At 58.1% G+C, this 17981-nt stretch overlaps 1 protein-coding gene across 3 annotated transcripts in view; it reads left to right on the top strand.

The window, feature by feature from the left end:
- The window catches only part of LOC117645744 (probable nuclear hormone receptor HR3), a 110498-nt gene that overhangs the window by 86499 nt on the left and 6018 nt on the right, over positions 1-17981 (top strand). For 2 of the 3 annotated variants that reach the window (XM_034386124.1, XM_034386125.1), the window contains exons 2-9: positions 8266-8493; positions 13889-14048; positions 14138-14361; positions 16702-16841; positions 16928-17060; positions 17164-17388; positions 17466-17619; positions 17711-17839. In XM_034386124.1, coding sequence (XP_034242015.1) covers positions 8266-8493; positions 13889-14048; positions 14138-14361; positions 16702-16841; positions 16928-17060; positions 17164-17388; positions 17466-17619; positions 17711-17816 — 1370 coding nt within the window. In that variant the 3' untranslated portion in view covers positions 17817-17839. Of the gene's footprint in view, positions 1-5299; positions 5475-8265; positions 8494-13888; positions 14049-14137; positions 14362-16701; positions 16842-16927; positions 17061-17163; positions 17389-17465; positions 17620-17710; positions 17840-17981 lie in introns of those variants that run through there. The other variant, XM_034386123.1, reaches the window with a different exon arrangement.

The following is a 17981-nucleotide window of genomic DNA, read 5'->3' as shown; positions in this document are numbered from 1 at the left end:
ACGGTCGGTGATGGTTGATCTCCACCTCTGTATCAGCAGACTGATTCCGAGAGTCGTTTTCGTCGCTCTGTCTCTCCCGCGTCTATGTGCGGGACGCCCCGTGAGTGCGAGAGAGACAGAGCGACGAAAACGACTCTCGGAATCAGTCTGCAGGGCAGCAGGTAGGCAGCGATGCAGCGAGGCGAGGGCGGTGCTCTCGAGGGCGGCAGCGCAAAGGACCTCCCGAGGGATGGGGGAGGGGGGGGTGTCTTATATGGCAGGTCAGCAACCCGTGCGGCTGCGAGAGAGAGAGAGAGAGAGAGAGAGAGAGAGAGAGAGAGAGAGAGAGAGAGAGAGAGAGAGAGACGGAGTGATAGTGTAGGGATAGCGCAGGGGGGGCTTGCACTAAGAGAGAGAAGGGACCGTGTTCAACGTCGGCAAATTGGAAGACTGTGAGCCGCGGAAGATTCGAACACCGCAGCCGGACGGGAACGCCGCGACGAGTCTGCCCTCGTTTCACGGCGGGGCGGGGCGGGGCGAGGCGGGGCGGGGCGGGGCGGGGCGGGCGGCGATGGTGATCGGTAAACTTTTGCACTGTTTCTGCACTGCCGCGGTGACGTAACGTAGGAAGGAGAGCGGCGGCAGGATAGACTAGGAGAGTGAGAGGGGGGGAGGGGGGGCAGGAGTGGAGAGGAGAAAGGAGGGGGGATGCAGCGCTGAGGCACTGTGGACGACCAGACGGGGGGACTGCACTGGAAACACCACCGACAACTCTGGAAACGAAAACGCGTTCCGAGTTTTCGCATGCTTTCGCTGTTTCGTTGACGCTGGTCGATGTAAGCGCGACTCCAGCAGCAGTAGCAGCCAGATTCCGAGACTCGTCTTCATGACTCCGTCTCTCTCGCACCCATGGGACGCCCCGTGAGTGCGAGAGAGACAGAGCGAGACTCTCGGAATGAGGCTGCAGGATGACACGTGTTGATGCGGATTACTGCACACTCGGATGGCGTCGCGTCATTTTCGGCATCATTTTCCATTTTGATGGGTTGATGTGTGGCACACTGTAATGGAAGGAGCGAGCCGAGGCTGTGCTGCTGCGGCCTCCATCCTCCGCCTCCAAGTCCCCCAAGGCACGCGAGGCGGCCAATCGGAAAATTGCAAGAGTATCGAGTCAACGCCGTGGGGGATGAGCTCCACGTGACGAGCAGCCATGTGACGAGCAGCACTGCGTGACAAGCACCATTTGTGACAAGAACTGTGAAACTGTGTGGCGGGCACCTTGACGAAAGCAAAGTCACGTGTGACGCGCACTGCACGCAAATCAGCGTGTAGAGTCGAGACAGTTTGTCTCTTTGTTCCACACAGAGGAACTATGCCTGGCAGGCGATGCGTGTCTATGTTCCCCCATGGAGAAGGCAAGGCTCACGACGCTCACTCGCATCGAGTCCTGTCGGAGTCCTGTCCAGCCCGGAAACGGCGCTGTTACGTCAGGACCCGTTATGAGATGAGCGCCCTGCACCGCCCTGCACCGCAGACTCGCCGGCGAGGTCCAGCGCAGTGCAGCCCCTCCCGCTCTGGACTTACAGCGCGCTTTCCTTACAGTGCACTTGCCTGCAGTGTAGTACTGTCCTTTCCTACAGTGCACTTTCCTACAGTGTACTGTCCCACAGTGCACTGTCCTGCAGAGTTACTGTAGTACAAGTACTAAGCGCATCTTGCGAGAAGTGATTGCACTCGCATTTCGGCGGAAGGGGGACAGACGCAAGCCAATATGGGTGGCGGGAAAAGGGATATAAAAGGAAAAAGGGGGGATGCGAGGGCGGCGGGGTTTTGTAAAGAGGGAGTAGAGTACCGCTATGTCCTCTCGACACACACGCACACACACTCTCTCTCTCTCTCTCTCTCTCTCTCTCTCTCTCTCTCTCACACACACACACACACACACCTGCATACACCCACAGGGCCTGGGAAAAGGACGGCGCGGGAAGGGTCCGTGTAGGTACATAAGGGCTCCCCATATGGCACCCCCCGCCGCCGCTCCGCCGCCCTGCACCCCTGCAAGGAGGGCCTGCAAGGGCCTGCAAGGGCCCTGCACCGCTGCACTGGATGAGGAAGGAGTCGAATTGCAGCACGATGCGGTACTCGGAGAGGAGCAGGTGGTGGTGCGGCAGACTGCTCCGTCTCTCTCGCACTCCTGGGGCGCGCCGTGCAGGTGCGAGAGAGACGGAGCGACAGGCCGGGCCGGCATCACCAGGCATCACCGCCCCGCACCACCTGGCCTCCGCGCCTCCCCGCCTCCCTGAGAGCGATCGGGGATCCATCGGAGGCTCGAGTGGCGATTGAAACAAATCAGCTACAAACGCTTTCAAGAAAGCGCTTCCGGGAGGCTGGCCGTGCCGTGCCGAGCCGCGCCGCGTTGCGGGGGCGGGGGCGGGGGCGGGGGCGGGGGCGGGGGCGGGGGCGGGGCGGGGCGGGGGCGGGGCGGGGCGGGGGCGGGGCGGGCGGGGGCGGGGGCGGGGGGCGGGGGCGGCGGCGGCGGTTCGCCTGCTTCGGAACGAACGGGATCCGCGCGGATTGGCGCCGAGATGGAAGAAAAGCAGCGGCACGGTTTCCCAGTGGCTCGGTTGGCATGCATGGCCGCGGCATGTCATGTGTACTGCCTTTGTCCCAAAACAGTCGGCCCAAAACACGATTTTTCACAGGCATTTTTGACCGTTTTGATCAACTTTGCGGCAATACTGCTCCAAAACTAAGGCAGATAATCGCACTCCGTAACAAAGGCATGCTTAAGGAACGTCCAAAGACCAATTGCCCGCTGAGGGAGGACGAAATACCGCCTCGGATCAGACGCAGTGGCCCAAAACCCGAGTTTTCAAAGACATTTGTGACCGTTTTGATCAATTTTGAGTCAATACTGCTCCCAAACAAAGGCGGATTATCGCACTTTGTATCAAAAGCATAAAGGAGGGGTCGCGTGGGGTCGCAAAATTTTTCCTGGGGGTCGCGGAAATTTTTGGCCACAAATTGGGGGTCGCGAACCGAAAAAGGTTGGGAACCGCTGCTTAAACCAAACTCCCCGAACCAAGAAAGGGCCACGTCATCCTCGCCGCCAAGTCCTTCCCTGCCGGTCCTTGCTCCTTATGGCCGTAACTTTGGCCCGGTTGACGGGGCCCCACCCTTTGGCCCCGCGGTGCCCTTCGGTGCCCTTTGCTATGGCGGGACCCCCGCGGGGAGTAACGGAGGACGGAGCCCTTACGGCCAGGCGGTCTGACGGTGCGCGTTCTGGACCAGGTGCTGCAGCACACTGATAGTCGTTTTCTTCGCTCTGTCTCTGTCGCTCTCATGGGAGCGTCTCGTACAGGTGCGAGAGAGACAGATCGACGAGTCGAGAGTGCAGGCGCAAGCGGTCCTTGTTCCAGAGTAACATGGCCTCACCGTTTGGCGCCTTTTGGGTCCTGAGACGACGCCTGTCTCTCTCGCACCGACGCAGCACGCCCCAAGAGAGGAGCCACTGCCCGACTCAACAGGTGTCGAATCTGCTCGGCCGGCCCTTGCTCCGCGCATTATTACATTGTCCAGGCTCCCCCTTTTTTTTCGGAGGCGTCGTAACTCCGAGATTATCCAGTGTGGCGACGTGAAATGGGTTCGTCTTATCTGGGATGCGCGCCAGCCGGTCAGCGCGCCACTGTGCGCCGCTACACCGTAATCGGAATGGGATTTGCCGGGACGCCACAATGCGTGTCCGGAGAGCCCCTCGGAGGGCCCCTCGAAGGGCCCCGAGGTCCATCAGGACGTTGTTAGGGACCTTGAATAGGGCGCCGCGCCGCTGCAGACTGATTCCGAGAGTCGGTATTCGTCGCTCTGTCTCTCTCGCACTCTATGGGCGCCCCATGTAGGTGCGAGAGAGACAGAGCGACGAAAACGACTCTCGGAATGAGTCTGCTGCCCTTTCGACCCTTTGAACAAAGACCGGCAGGTTGCAGTGCAGGGCCACAGGGCAGCGCAGTGCCCGGACGCATTGTTCTCTCTCTCTCTCTCTCTCTCTCTCTCTCTCTCTCTCTCTCTCTCTCTCTCTCTCTCTCTCTCTCTCTCTCTCTCTCTCTCTCTCTCTCTCTCTCTCTCTCTCTCTCATTCTCTCGTCTCAGCCGGCTGCCGAACGCTCAAATCTTGATTCCAATCGTCCCCTCCGCTTCCCCCCTTTCTTCGCGACGGGACGCACGGACTCCACACGGACCTAACGGGAAGGAGAAGGAACGAAACGGAACGACGGCACGGAGAGAGAGAGGGAGAGAGAGAGACGGAGAAAGGAGGAGAAAGGAGGAGGCGGCGGCATTGAGAAATAAAACAAGGCCGACTGTGCCCAGGGCGGCCAGCAGAACGGTTCCGAACGGCGTGCCGTCGCTCCGTCTCTCTCGCACGCCGTCGGCACCGTCGGCACGCCCCGGCAGTGCGAGAGAGACAGAAGCAGCGCGGCACCAGCCCGCTGGGCACCTCCCAACCTCCGAACCCGAAAACGGCCGGACCGTTATCCAATGGAGGCAACAGCCGTGAGGGATGAGAGAGGAAGGACTCCAATAAAAAAATGAAAAGGAATTCAAGAAAAAAGGAGCAAGTAAAACTAAAAGCCGGGGAGGGCGGTGGCGGCGTGAAGGTGGGTAATACCTGCTCGGGAGGGGGCTGCTGCGGGGAGGGGGAGGGGTGTGGGGGAGGGGGTGGGGGTCGTCGTCTCGGGTTAGTGAGCCAGGCGGGCCCGTACGCCGGCCGGGGCGGCGCGGGGCGGCGCGGGGCGGCCGGTTCGGGCATGGGCCCGGCGGCATGGCCCGGCCCGTTGGCCCGTTGCTTTGGGCGCAGAGCGCAGAGCAAAGGCTCGCTCTTCCTCAGTGATCGGCGGGCCGGCAACCAGTGTGTCTCGCATCGCCCCGCGTCGTCCCCGGCGTGCCGAACGCAGGCCGTGCCGCACGCCGCGTGCGCCGTGCTCCGCGAGTGCAGTGCCACAGTGCAGTGATCAGTGAACGTCGTGCAGTGATCAGTGCAGCATGGCCAGCGCGTCCTGACCCCGCGCTCTCCCCGCCCCGCCCCGCCCCGCCCGGCCCGCGGCACCTGGATTACGCGCAGCCCGCGGGGGGCGGCGGGACAGGGCAGAGGGGGCCTTGGCCGCCGTGACGGGGTGCCCCTTGCTGTCCCCGCGATGCGGCGGGCCTAGCCGGGCGGGCCTAGCGCCACCGAACCGCCACGGCCGACGGCCCGCGGCTCCAGGAGGGGTCCAGGGTCCTACAGGCGCCGACCACGGACGCCACGGGGTGGACGTCAAGCACGTCCCCGCGCCCTTTCCCTTATGACTGTGCCACTGGACGACGAGTCCGCGCCCCGACCGGAGCCCCCGGTGCCCCCGGCGCCCCCCGCGCGCCGCCAGCTGTACGACGCGTACGTGCAGACCATCGTCGACATGGTGTACTCGGCCGAGTGCGAGATCACCAGTGTGGCCAGTCTGAAAGGTGGGTGCTTTTCGGCGTGGCGGCGTGACACGCTGTGACCCTCCCTGCCCGGTTGCACCACTTGCACCGCGCAGCGTGACGCTGCACCGGCGGGCGTTGTCAGCCACGCCAGAGAACCAGTTAGAAAAGAAAGTACTAAAGACTTATGCCAAAGGAGCCTTCGCGCAGAGATTTCCGTACGTCATGACGTCATTGCCCATGTCATCAACATGTCTAGGGCTTAGGCCAAGTCCACCGCGGTCCTCTGGCCCACTGTGCGCTGAGGTCCTTCGGACACCATGACGTCACGGCCATGACCTGCCCGTCCAACTAGACCGTGAGGCGTCCGACAGGAACCCGGGCGGCGCGTCCCTCTACAGAACTTGACCTAGACCCCCCCCCCTTTCACCTCTCCCCTCCCCCTTCCCCTTGTCCGCCCACGCACGCGTGTGCTGTCGCGTGGCACGACTTGATGCCCGCGTGCTTTTGGTGCGACACCAGGCACGCGTGCTGAATATTGTTAGGCGACGTCACACCGTCACGCGCTTGCTTGATCCCCCCCCTTTTTTCCCCTCCCCTTCCCTCTCCTGCCCTCCCTCCCTTTAACCGTGTACCACCCATATCCGAAGGCAAGTTTCGAACACGGCGCCACGCCGGACATTTGGTCCGCAAGCCTGTCAATCCTGAGGTGATGATGCCTACGCATTTCCTTGTATTCCACTTCCGGGATGGTGGTCGTGTGCGCTGCAGACTGATTCCGGGAGTCGTCTTCATTGCTCTGTCTTCACGGGCACCGACGCCCCATGAGTGAGAGAGTGACAGCGATGAGAACGACTGCGGAAACATAGAATCAGTCAGCAGAGCGGGGGAGCGGAGGGGAAGGGGAAATCACTCCACAATGAATGGGATTCCGATTCTACCCTCTCTAGTTACGTTACCCCCCCTCCCCTCTCTCAACACACACACACACTACAAACAACGCACAAACACACACTCACAGCAACAGTACGCACACATGCAGCACACACACAAAACACACACACAACCGGATTCCGAGTTCACTTTTGAAAACGCGGGTGGGTGGCACTTGCCCTTTTTTACTTTCCAAAAGTGTCACGGAAACAACACAGTTGTCTTCAGAAACAGTTCAGGAGTTTTTAGTGTCTAGTGGAGTGAATTTCTAAAATGGATCAAAAGCATCTTTTAAAGAAAAACTCTTGGGGTTCCTGGAGTTTTTTTGAAGTTTTGTGGCTTGGAGTTTCCTGGAATTTCCCGGAGTTCCCTGGGGTTATTCCTGGAGTTTCCTGGGGTTTCCTGGAGTTTCATGGAGTTTCCTGGAGTTTTCTGGAGTCAGGCCCTCGGGCCGAACTAAGGCCGGCGCCCCAGCCTGAATGTCCAGCCCGTCTGGACAGATAGGCATCAGGCAGGGCGCGCATCGAAGCCGGACGCGCACGAGCCTACTCGCGCGTGTCGCGTTTGGCGTTCATTAGTGTGTGTGTGTGTGTGTATGTGTGTGTGTGTGTGTGTGTGTGTGTGTGTGTGTGTGTGGAATGTCTTTGAGCCGTGTCGAGTGCTGAGCCTGCTTAGCAGACTCGGACGGACCGTGGGGCTCGAAGGGCCCTCGTGGTAGGGCACAGCGGGGCGGCTGCGCGCGCGCGCACGACACACACACAGACAGACAGACACACACACACACACACACACACACACACGAGCAGCGCAGGGAAGGGCTCCGGAGGGCCCGTAACGCACACAGACACATAACGGGTCGAAGCGATGCGCGCCCGCCGCCGCTCTCCGAGTGCTAAGCGCGCAGGGCTGGCCGAGGCAGCAGACTTAGAGTCGCTTTCGTCGCTCTGTCCCTCTCGCACTCATGGGGCGTCCCGTAAGGGTGCGAGAGAGAGAGGCGCGGAGCGACGAAAACGACCGAGCGTCGAGGAGAGCGATACTGCAGCACAAACACGAAAACACGACGAGCCTCGACTCGGACGACGCCAAACCGCCGCGGCGTCCACAACGCGGCCTCCGCCGGACCATGGGCTGGGGCCGCTGGGACTCGCGCAAAGGGGAGGAAGGTATCAGCATAGGTGTTCAGTCCCGCGGTGCACGCGTCCAAGGTTCAAATCCCTCCAAGATAAAGTTTGTTTTTCGCGTCAGAGGGGTCTGCCACTGACTAAAATTTTGTACAACTTAGTGAGTGCACTCATGTGTGTCTCCATTGGATTCAGCCATGCTTTTTTCTGCCTACTTACAGGCATGTGTCTGTGTCAGGACAAATTGCCTGCATACAGGCGTTTTTCAGCTAAACTCTAAGTGATTGGGATTGAGTGTAGAAGGCTTGGCGAGAATGAGTTTACGCAATGAGTGCAAGAAGTGGCAGCCCCCTTGGTGCACATACATACACTTTCTGGTATTCCAACGTATTACTGTATCGCACGGCGGTGCTGAACTCAATGTTGTTTTGTTGTTGTTGTTTTGTTTTTGTGGTTGCCGTTGTTGTCGTTCACTACAGAGATAGGGGGTGGGGAGAGACAGGTGATGATCATGTTCTCACCCAAATTTTGGGTGAGGGAACCCATCCACTCAAATTTGGATGTTAAAATGATCGTCACCCGAATCTGGGCGGTAAAAAATACCTTGCCCCAAATTTTAGGATGTGATCATGACTCTTGCATTCTCAGTGGAGGCAGAAAGAAAGAGAGGGAGACAGAGAGAGAGAGAGAGAGAGAGAGAGAGAGAGAGAGAGAGAGAGAGAGAGAGAGAGAGAGAGAGAGAGTTGTGCTGACGTGCTTGTCGTTTCTGTGTGTTGCAGCGCAAATAGAGATCATCCCGTGCAAGGTGTGCGGCGACAAGTCGTCGGGCGTGCACTATGGCGTCATCACCTGTGAGGGCTGCAAGGGCTTCTTCCGCCGCTCGCAATCCTCCGTGGTCAACTACCAGTGCCCGCGCGCCAAGGCGTGCACCGTGGACAGGGTCAACCGGAACCGGTGCCAGTACTGCCGACTCCAAAAGTGCCTGCGACTTGGCATGAGCAGAGATGGTGAGTTTTTACGTTTTTCTTTTTAGTTCTCTGTGACGTGAAGCCACCCCATAAGGCCCTATATACTAAATGCATGGGAAAGTTAGGTTATCCAGGGCACGCAGGGAGGGAGGGGGTCAAAAAGTGACCTAAAATAGGGACGTCCCCTAATCTAACACTTACTGAGTTTTTGGGTGTCTTTATTTCGTAAACGGTTCAAGATGAAAAAAAAGTTATGCATAAGATAAGTTAAATTGAAATTGAAATTTTAAATTTAACTTACGTTTACGAGACAAAATTTCAAAAATCGCGTCTGACTGTACAGAGTCACGGCTACGCCCTTACTGTCGAGGTGGCACTCGTGAAATCCTGTGTCCATACTCGGGCGCCCAAAACCTCTGTAAATCAGAAATCTTCCCGCCGAGATGGGAAAAAAGCCAAGGGAAAAAAAGCATCCTGGAAAGTATAAGTCATTGTGACAATAAGACGGCTGCGATATCTGCGAATGCCATTCTCGCTCCGCCGCCCTTCTCCCTATAAAAATGTCTGCAAACCTTTGCCGCCTTTCCCCGGCGAACTTTGGCATTCAGTTCGACAACGACACGTCGCTTTGCTTCGCTTTGTGTGCCTTCGCTGCCATCCCCTCCGTGTTTTACAACACGTCTCCGCGGGAAGGGAAAGAAAGCCAGCAACAACAACAAGAAACCAGGAAGGCCAGCGGCGTCCCGAAAGCCAGCAACAACAAAAACAAGAAACCAGGAAGGCAGCAAATATAGCGGCGTCCCTTTATGGTGGCGGGGGAGGGGGTGCATTGTCCGGGTGAGGGAGGGGGGGGGGCACATGCTGATGAAGTTGTGACAGAGCGATCGCATTGGACACGCCTTGTCGACGACGACCTCTCCGGGGGGCAACGCACTGGAGGGAACCGCAAGGCACGATGCACCCCTGCCGAGCGATTCCGAAACAGTGCCGTTCCGTCGCTCTGCCTCTCTCGCACTCATGGGGCGTCCCGTCGGGGCGCGGTAGAGACAGAGTGGTGGCTGGAGTGGATCGGGGACCAGGAGTGGACCGGCACACCTTACGTGTCAATAAACAGTGATTGTTGGGTGTGATGCGAATGGCTGGGGGAGCGAATCACGTGAATGTGGTCTTCGCGGGGCGTGGAAGCACAGTGGGCCAGAAGACCGGCGGAGGCGCCCAAAATGCTAGACGCGCATTGAGCTTCAGAGTCGCTGAATGGGACTCGAACGGAACGCTGACCCTACGTAGGGTCACACGTTTGGTTCGGGTCTTGATTAGCGACCCTGGAGCTCGAAACGCGTCTAAGGGTTTCGGCCGTCTCCACCGGTCTTCTGGCCCACTGTGCGGGGAAGGGGGTGCTAACAAGACATGGACTTTGGGTGCGAAAGATCCAGAGCAACGCATGCCGCTGTTGTCCTGCCCTGGCATGGCACGGGCACGGGGGCACGCGGCACGCCCTAGCGCAGCGCACCCGGAACAAGCTGCACCCTTCTTCTATTGATTGCCCCCCCCCCCCTTTCCGTCGACTCGCCAATGTCGCGCTGCTTTTTTACTGCGCGCCCCGTCGGGGCCCCGTCGCCCGGCGCGTTCATTTTTGTACTTACAGCAGACTGACAGCACACTGCTCTCGTCCGTCCGCCTCTCTCGCACTCATGGGGCGTCCCCTAAGGGTGCGAGAGAGAGAGAGAGAGAGAGAGAGAGAGAGAGAGAGAGAGAGAGAGAGAGAGAGAGAGAGAGAGAGAGAGAGAGAGAGAGAGAAGTGCTCAGTCTGCTGCGCTGCCCCGACGCGCTCCGAGTCCGCCGCAGCAGTGCGCGTGCCTCGCCTTTTTCGTTGCCGCTCCAATTTCCCGTGGCTTTTCCAATTTCCCGCGGGACGAGGTGAGGGACGGGGAAGCGGAGAGAGAAATTAGCGCCAATTATCTGTCCCTCGATATTGGCAGCCATCCTCCAGCAGAGAGCAGCGCTGCCGTCACTCTGTCTCCCTCAAACCCGTCCTTTTTGCCCCCTCCCCTCCCCTCTCGCACCTAGATGAAAGCGAGGGCGGGGTGCCGTGGGGTGGCCGGGGGGCGCCGCGCGCGGACAGCTCGAAAGCGATGAGGCGTTCCAGGGTGTTCCTCCAGGTTCAGACGAAGCTCCACCCCGCCCCGCCCCGCGCCGCCCTCCACGGCTGGATTCCCACGCAAGGTGATGTGAGGAAGAGAGAGAGGGGGGGGGGCGTCGTGGGCCGGGATCCAGCCAGCCGCCGTGAGCTGGTCCAGCCAGACCCGTTATTTCGGGAAGTTGAGCCTGCCGCACGCCGCGCCCCCTCCCCCATTTCTCCTTCCACCTTTCTCTCCTTCCCCCACCCCCACCTCCTCCCCCGCCTCCGCGTCCCCGCCCCTGGCTCGCCGGCCGGCCGGGCGGCAGACGGCGGAAGAAAGCGGCCTGTTGTGCAATTTGGCGGCGCGATAACGCATCGCGCGGCTCCGCACAGTGGGCCAGAAGACCGGTGAAGGCGGCCAAAACTCTCGACGCGTTTGCGCTCCAGAGTCGCTAAGTGCGACTCGAAACGAACGTGTGACCCCACCTATGGATTGCTCTCCGAACGAGGAATCCATTGGTGGGGTCACACGCTCGGTTCGAGTCGCATTACGCGACGCTGGAGCTCAAAACGCGTCTAGAATTTCGGCCACCTCCACCGGTCTTCTGGCCCACTGTGCACCGATTTCGGGGAGCAGCTACAGTACGCTGCCGGCAAGTCTAGTGGTATGAAAAATTGAGCGCTGCGGTGGCGTGAATGGCGGGGTGAGTCCCTCCCTCGCGACCCGTGCGCCGTGCGGCCTCGGCATATCATAAACCGGCATGGCGCGGCGTCGTCCTGAAGGTCCCAGAGGCCCTGGAGGCCGTGCGGCGTGGCCGCGTTGGCCGGCGGAGCCACACTGCCAATTACCGGCGGGCGTAATTGGTAATGGCGATGGCTAAAGTTCAGTTACGCAATTACATGGGCCGCGCGCGCGCCCTTGACTGGCGCGCCGTGGCGCCGTGGCGTGGCGATGACGAGTAACTGTCCGTTTTGACAATCCGGCGAGCAGCTCGCGGACCCTCTCGGCGCGATGGGCATCGCCAGGCATTGCAGTGTGCGCACGCGGCCGATCGGCGCTCGGTCTCTCTCGCACCCTTGCGTTCCGGTGGTTCCGGGCCGTGAGTGCGAGAGAGACAGCCGCGGGAGGAAGGAGGAGGCGGAGCGGCAAGGTGCGGCGAGGTGCACGAAGAGGAGGCGACGAGACGCAACGCAACACGGCGTGGCGCAGCGCGCAGCGCGCAGCGGCCGGACAAAGGCACAGCGAGGAGAGCGGTGAAATGGCCGGGGAGGGGGCGGGAGGGGCCGGGGAGGGGGCCGGGGAGGGGGCCGGGGAGGGGGCCGGGGAGGGGGCCGGGGAGGGGGCCGGGAGGAGAAAGGATGGGAGGGGGGCGGTGGACACCGTTAGGCCTGTGGGCCCGGCAGGCTACGGCAGGCACGTAGCGGTGCTCTGGTCAGCCGTTGCCCTCCCCACCCATCCCCCCACCCCCCCCCCACCCTCCCCCCACCCCTCCCCCCCCCCACCCCTCCCCCCACCACCCGTCTAAGCGGTCTCTCGGCACACTCGAGTACACGCCCGGAAAAGGACGGCCGAAGCCGAAATGCTGCGCAGGTACGGGCCGGGGCCGCCGGGGCGTCCCACAGTGGGCCAGAAGACCGGCGCGGGCGGCCGAAACTCGAGACGCGTTTTGAGCTCAGATCCAGAGTCTCTGTACAGGACGGGAACCCAACGTGTGACCCAACCAATGGATTCCTCGTTCGGAGAGCAATCCATTGGTGGGGTCACTCGTTCGGCTCGAGTCCTGTTCAGCGACCCTGGAGCTCAAAACGCCTCCGGGACTTTTGGCCGCCTTCACCGGTCTTCTGGTCCACTGTGCGTCCGGAGCGGAGCGGCGTGGCGCGGCGCACCGGCAGCCTGCACTGCAGCTGCAGCCTCCGCCTCCTCGTGTTGCCGCTGTAGAGCGATTCGAGCCTCTCTCTCTCGCACCTGCACGGAACGCCTAAGAGTGTGGGTCTCCCTCGCCCCGGAACGCCCTAAGAGTGTGGGAGTGGATCTCTCTCGCACCTACAGGGAACGCCCCATGAAGCAGCCGTGTCTCTCTCGCACGGGGCGTCCCGTGCAGGTGCGAGAGAGACACCAGGCTGGCCGTCGGCGTCGGCCTCTGGCGCCTTTTCCCACCACCGCGTGACGTCGACGTGGACGTGCACGAGCGTGTTGCTGGTGTCGCAGACAATGCGGCGGCCGTGCGTCCATAAATTCGGCGCTGCGCTTTTTCTCAGCGCGTTCCGTTCCTTTCCGTTCCGGCGGCGCAGCGCACAGTGGGCCAGGAGACCGGTGGCGGCGGCACTGCTTTGTCGCTCTGTCTCTCTCGCACCCCTACAGACCGCCCCATGAGTGCGAGAGAGACAGAGCGACGAAAGCAGTGCTCGGAATCAGACGGCAGGCCAATCAATATCGACTATCGGTCTCCGAAGGAGGGCATAGGCTCAGGGCCCGTAGGGCAGGCCTAGGCAGGCCGGCAGGAGCAGTCAATCCTTCCATGTGTCTCGGGGGGAAGCGTCCGGAGTCGCTTGCATAGCCTCCACCCCCACTCCACCTCCCCGCGCCGAGAATCTAGGCAGCCCAACGCACGCCGATGTTGAAGGGTTTGCGCGCAGCGCGCGCCTACACGGCCATTTTCCTTTTCTCCGCTGCTACGTCTGAGAACGCGGAGCTTTCGTGACGTATCCTTTTCACCCCTGGAGGCGCCTGGAGGATTCCGAATGACTGCTTGCTTTCAGAACTGGAACACGCACTGTCGAGTCTCGTGCCTGTGCGTTACATATGCGAATCGCGTCGGCCGTCAGGCTCTGCCTGCATTCGGGATTTGCAGTCGGAGTCCTTCGTTCGTTGTAGTTGCCTACGCGGCAAAAGCGCGGTTCCTGGTTAACCCAGGTGCCCTTCGGTACAGACATCAGAGGATTTACAGGAGGTACCTGGGAAAACCAGGAACCCGCAGGAACCGTTTTTTAAGTTTTCTTGAATGCCAAAGGTGTGCTGAGACCGGCTGAGGCCTAACAGCACTAATGATGATGATGACGATGACGATGTGGACGATGATGTTGATGATGATGATGATGATGATGATGATGATGATATGATGATATGATGATAATGATGATGATGATGATGATGATGATGATGATGATGATGATGATAATGATGATGATGATGATGATGATGATGATGATGATGATGATGATGATGATGATGATATGGGCGATGATGACGATGTGGACGATGAAGGTGGTGATGATGATGAAGTGTCTTGAACGATGCCTGTCTGTCTGTTGCAGCCGTCAAGTTCGGGCGCATGTCCAAGAAGCAGCGGGAGAAGGTGGAGGACGAGGTGCGCTACCACCGGGCGCAGCAGCGCGCGCAGTCAGAGACAGCGCCGGACTCGTCCGTCTTCGACCAGCAGACGCCCTCTTCCTCCGACCAACTGCAGTACGGCAGGTGAGTCGCCTGCGGCCTGCCCTGCCGTCGCCCCCTGCACCCGTCTGGCCCACTGTGCATGTCCTACAACTGCATTTCCTTTCCCGCAGCTATGGCTACACGAGCGAGGTGGGCGGCTACGGCCCCGCCAGCCACGGCTACTCCGGGTACGGCCAGGTGGCGACGCACGCCGCCATGCAGTACGACATCAGCGCGGACTACGTGGACTACGTGGACTCGACGACGGCCTACGACCCCAGGCCCACGCCGGGAACCCCCAGCGTGGACGCGGCCGCCACCGAGTCGCCGCTCATGCCGTCCGCAGTGACCACCGGTAAGGCTCCAGACACCCTAGCCACCACGGCACGTGGCGGTCAATAGAAACTATGCATTGTCGTTGAACCGTCACCCCGTTGTATGTGAAACCCACGCACAATGGGCCAGAAGACCGGCGGAGGCGGCAAAAACTCTTGACGCGTTCGAGCTCCAGAGTCGCTAAGTGGGACTCGAACCCCACCAATGGATTGCTCTCCGAACGAGGAAGCCATTGGTGGGGTCACACGTTTGTTCGAGTCACATTTAGTGACTGTGGGGATCAAAACGCGTTTAGAATTTTGGGCGCCGGCGCCGGTCTTCTTGCCGACTGAGCCACGCCGCGGGAGTGCCGAGGGCACGCGCTGACGGCACCGCGGCGCGTCCGCCGGCAGGTAGGCAGCCCTTCGGACGCGCACGGGGCGGCGGCGGTCGAACGGGTTGCCTACCTCGCCCGGCGTCCGCACGGGGAAGTCCAAGCGCGCGGCACCGCGCCACGTCAGGCTGGTTCCGCACAGTGCTTCCGTCGCTCCGTCTCTCTCGCACTCGTGGAACGTCCCCAAGAGGTGCGACGGCGAGGAGACTAAGCGACGAAAGCGACTCTCGGAATCAGCCTGCAGTTTGTTTTGAACGGTGCAAGCGGTTCACTGCCAGGCCGCGCTGCACTGCACAGCAGCTCAATCCCGAACAGTAAGTTCGCCGCCCTGTCTCTCTCGCACCCGCAGGCCCCCTGGGCGACGCCTGGCGACGCCCCACGAGTGCGAGGGAGACGGAGCGACGAGGACACTGTTCGGAGTCGAGCTGCCGTGATTTTGCTTTGGTGGCGGTCGGAGCGCTCTGTGCGGGGAGGACGCGCACGCGGCTGTGCGATGGGTTGCGTGCACCCGGCGAGAAGTTGGCGAAAACCTCCACGATGCATACTGTTGTTGAAAGGGTTGCCCACCTCAGCCTGCCAACTAGGCAATATCAGGGCCTTGCTCTCGAGAAGTCGTCCAGTACTAAACAGGCTGAGGTTGGCAACCTTTTCAACACTGGTGCTTTGTAGGAAATTTTGCCTTCTCATCGACTGGTGTCAAAAGAGCGTTCAACATCCTGCATTGTTTTCTGGTGCTGCAGCATCTTGTATAATATGATGAATAATCTGTACATAGTACTTTGATTGGGTACTGCACCGACATGACTTGATGTACTCCTTCCCTTGCGTTGTGGGTCCTATCCTCGCTTCCTTCCTGTCCAGGATGCTGGAGGATGTGGCGACGGACGGGATGGATGCAGACGAACACACTAACCCTTGCCTAATAATCTCTAATCTCTTGCTTGTGGTGCCGGGGTGCTGTGTCTTGCAGGCAAACAATCCTCCCTCGCCAACACTCCTCACCTCCCCCAACACCAACACCACCTTCCGCACCCAGGCCAGGGCCCAGGCCAGGCCGGCGGGCAGCCTCAGCAGCACCAGACGCAGCCGAGCAGTAGCAACGGTAGCGCTCAGAGAAGCCGGCACGGAGCGACGCAGCCCCAGGCAGTGCAGGCCGCCGGTGCCAGCGCCGGCGCGCAGGGCCAGGGGCAGGCCGGCCCCCAGGGCCAGGGGCAGGCACCCGCCGCGCCCAGTAGTAACAGCAGCACTCTGGTGGCCGTGAAGCCGGACCCGGAGGAGCTTGGGGAGCTGGGCTCGGTGACGGGGACGGGCTACGTGGATAGCACGACGTACCCCTCGCCCGTACCCGCCGCGACGGGGCCGGATTGCTCACCCATGAGGGAGGCTGAAGTGGCCTCCAGTCACCCCAGTAAGAGCCACATATTTTCTTGAATCTCTACTTTGCTTTTCCGTTGTTTTTTTCATTTTTTACTGTTTCGTTCAGTGTCATTCATTGAGAGACCCTTTGCGCTCCCCTCCCAGCCGGGGGTGTGATCCAATTTTACGTAAAGGAAAGGGTTTTTGATTTGCTAGTCGACCAATTTTTCCTTTTTTGAAATAGTTCTGTGGGGACAGATCTGAACCTAATGTATATATATATAATGTATATGTATATATATAATGTATATATATATAATATATATGTATTGTATATATAATATATATGTATTGTATGTATTGCCTTGCAATACTTTGGCATGGTGCTCCTTCATTTCCATGCGACAAGCTGCTTCTGCTTTTGCTAACATTCATCATGCTTTGACATTGGGAGCTTGGCTTTCCATTTTCTCTCTTCCCTACCTCCAAATGTTTTGTTTATATCCCTTTTGAAAATCTTGTAATTTTGTCATAAACTAACAAGTGTTCTCATCATTGAAATCCTCAAACATGCTGGTCTAATTGCCTTTTCTCCTCTTTAATTAATTTATTTTTATCTATTTTTTTCAGACCCAGCACAGATCTCTGAACTCCTGAGCAAGACAATTGCGGACGCTCATGCAAGGACATGCCTTTTCACATTGGAACATATACATGATATGTTCCGGAAACCACAGGATCTCTCCAAGCTCATTTATTACAAAGACATGGTGAGTGTTGTAGGATTTGCCTTAGACAACTGTGTGGAGTATCGTTACAAAATAATTATACTGACTTACTACTTTGATCCAAACAGGCACATGAGGAGTTGTGGCTTGAATGTGCTCAAAAACTCACAACTGTCATTCAACAAATAATTGAATTTGCAAAAATGGTTCCTGGCTTCATGAAACTTCATCAAGATGATCAAATTGTCTTACTGAAAGCAGGTATGTAATTAATTTCTTTAATTATTTTTTTTGGTACCACAAGGCTTTTTTGTAAGTATTTCAAACAAACTTCACTCATGTTTTTTTTTCTTTTTGTCCCCAGGGAGCTTTGAGTTAGCAATACTTCGCATGAGCCGGTACTATGATCTAAGCCAGAACTGTGTTTTATACGCTGAAACCATGCTGCCTCAGGAAGCCTTTTACACAAACGAAACGGCGGAAATGAGACTTGTGAATCTTGTTTTTGACTTTGCAAGGTCAATAGCTGAAATGAAGCTAACAGAAACTGAGTTGGCACTATATTCAGCTGTTGTTCTACTATCCCCAGGTATGTGTTTTTCTAAGAACAGTTTTTTATATTTTATATTTTTAGCCATCATCCTTCAACTTCTGTTTTTTGTTTAGACCGACCTGGTCTTAAAGGCCTTGCAGAGATAACAAGACTCAGTCAAGCCGTTCAAAGAGCATTAAGAATTGAAATGGATCGCACACACCCTCAACCCATTAAAGGGGATGTTACTGTTTGTGACGCCATGCTTGCTAAAATTCCAGTCCTCAGGTGTGTTGCTACACTATGAACTCAGTTTCTTGTTTCTTTTTTAAAATGTTCTCTTAAAAATATAATAACGAAATTCCTTTGAATTTTACAGAGATCTGAGCATGTTGCATATGGATGCGTTAGCTAAGTTCAAACGGTCTACACCACATCTGGAGTTCCCAGCTCTTCACAAAGAGCTGTTTTCAGTGGATAGCTGAGCTGATGAAAGTACCCACATGCGGTGAGTTACACTTAGTTTTAACTGTAACTTAATTTTCCCCTTTTGAAGCTTTCTACCACAAATTTGTCTACTATTTTTGTGAAATGTAAAGAATAAATTCATCAAGATTGCCATGCAAAATACATTACCTCATATAAATATT

The sequence above is a fragment of the Thrips palmi genome, unplaced genomic scaffold, assembly GCF_012932325.1.
Source record: "Thrips palmi isolate BJ-2018 unplaced genomic scaffold, TpBJ-2018v1 HiC_scaffold_19, whole genome shotgun sequence".
NCBI lineage: Eukaryota > Metazoa > Arthropoda > Insecta > Thysanoptera > Thripidae > Thrips > Thrips palmi.
The sequence above is the reverse complement of the archived record's forward strand: the minus strand, read 5'-3'. Positions and strand labels throughout refer to the sequence as shown.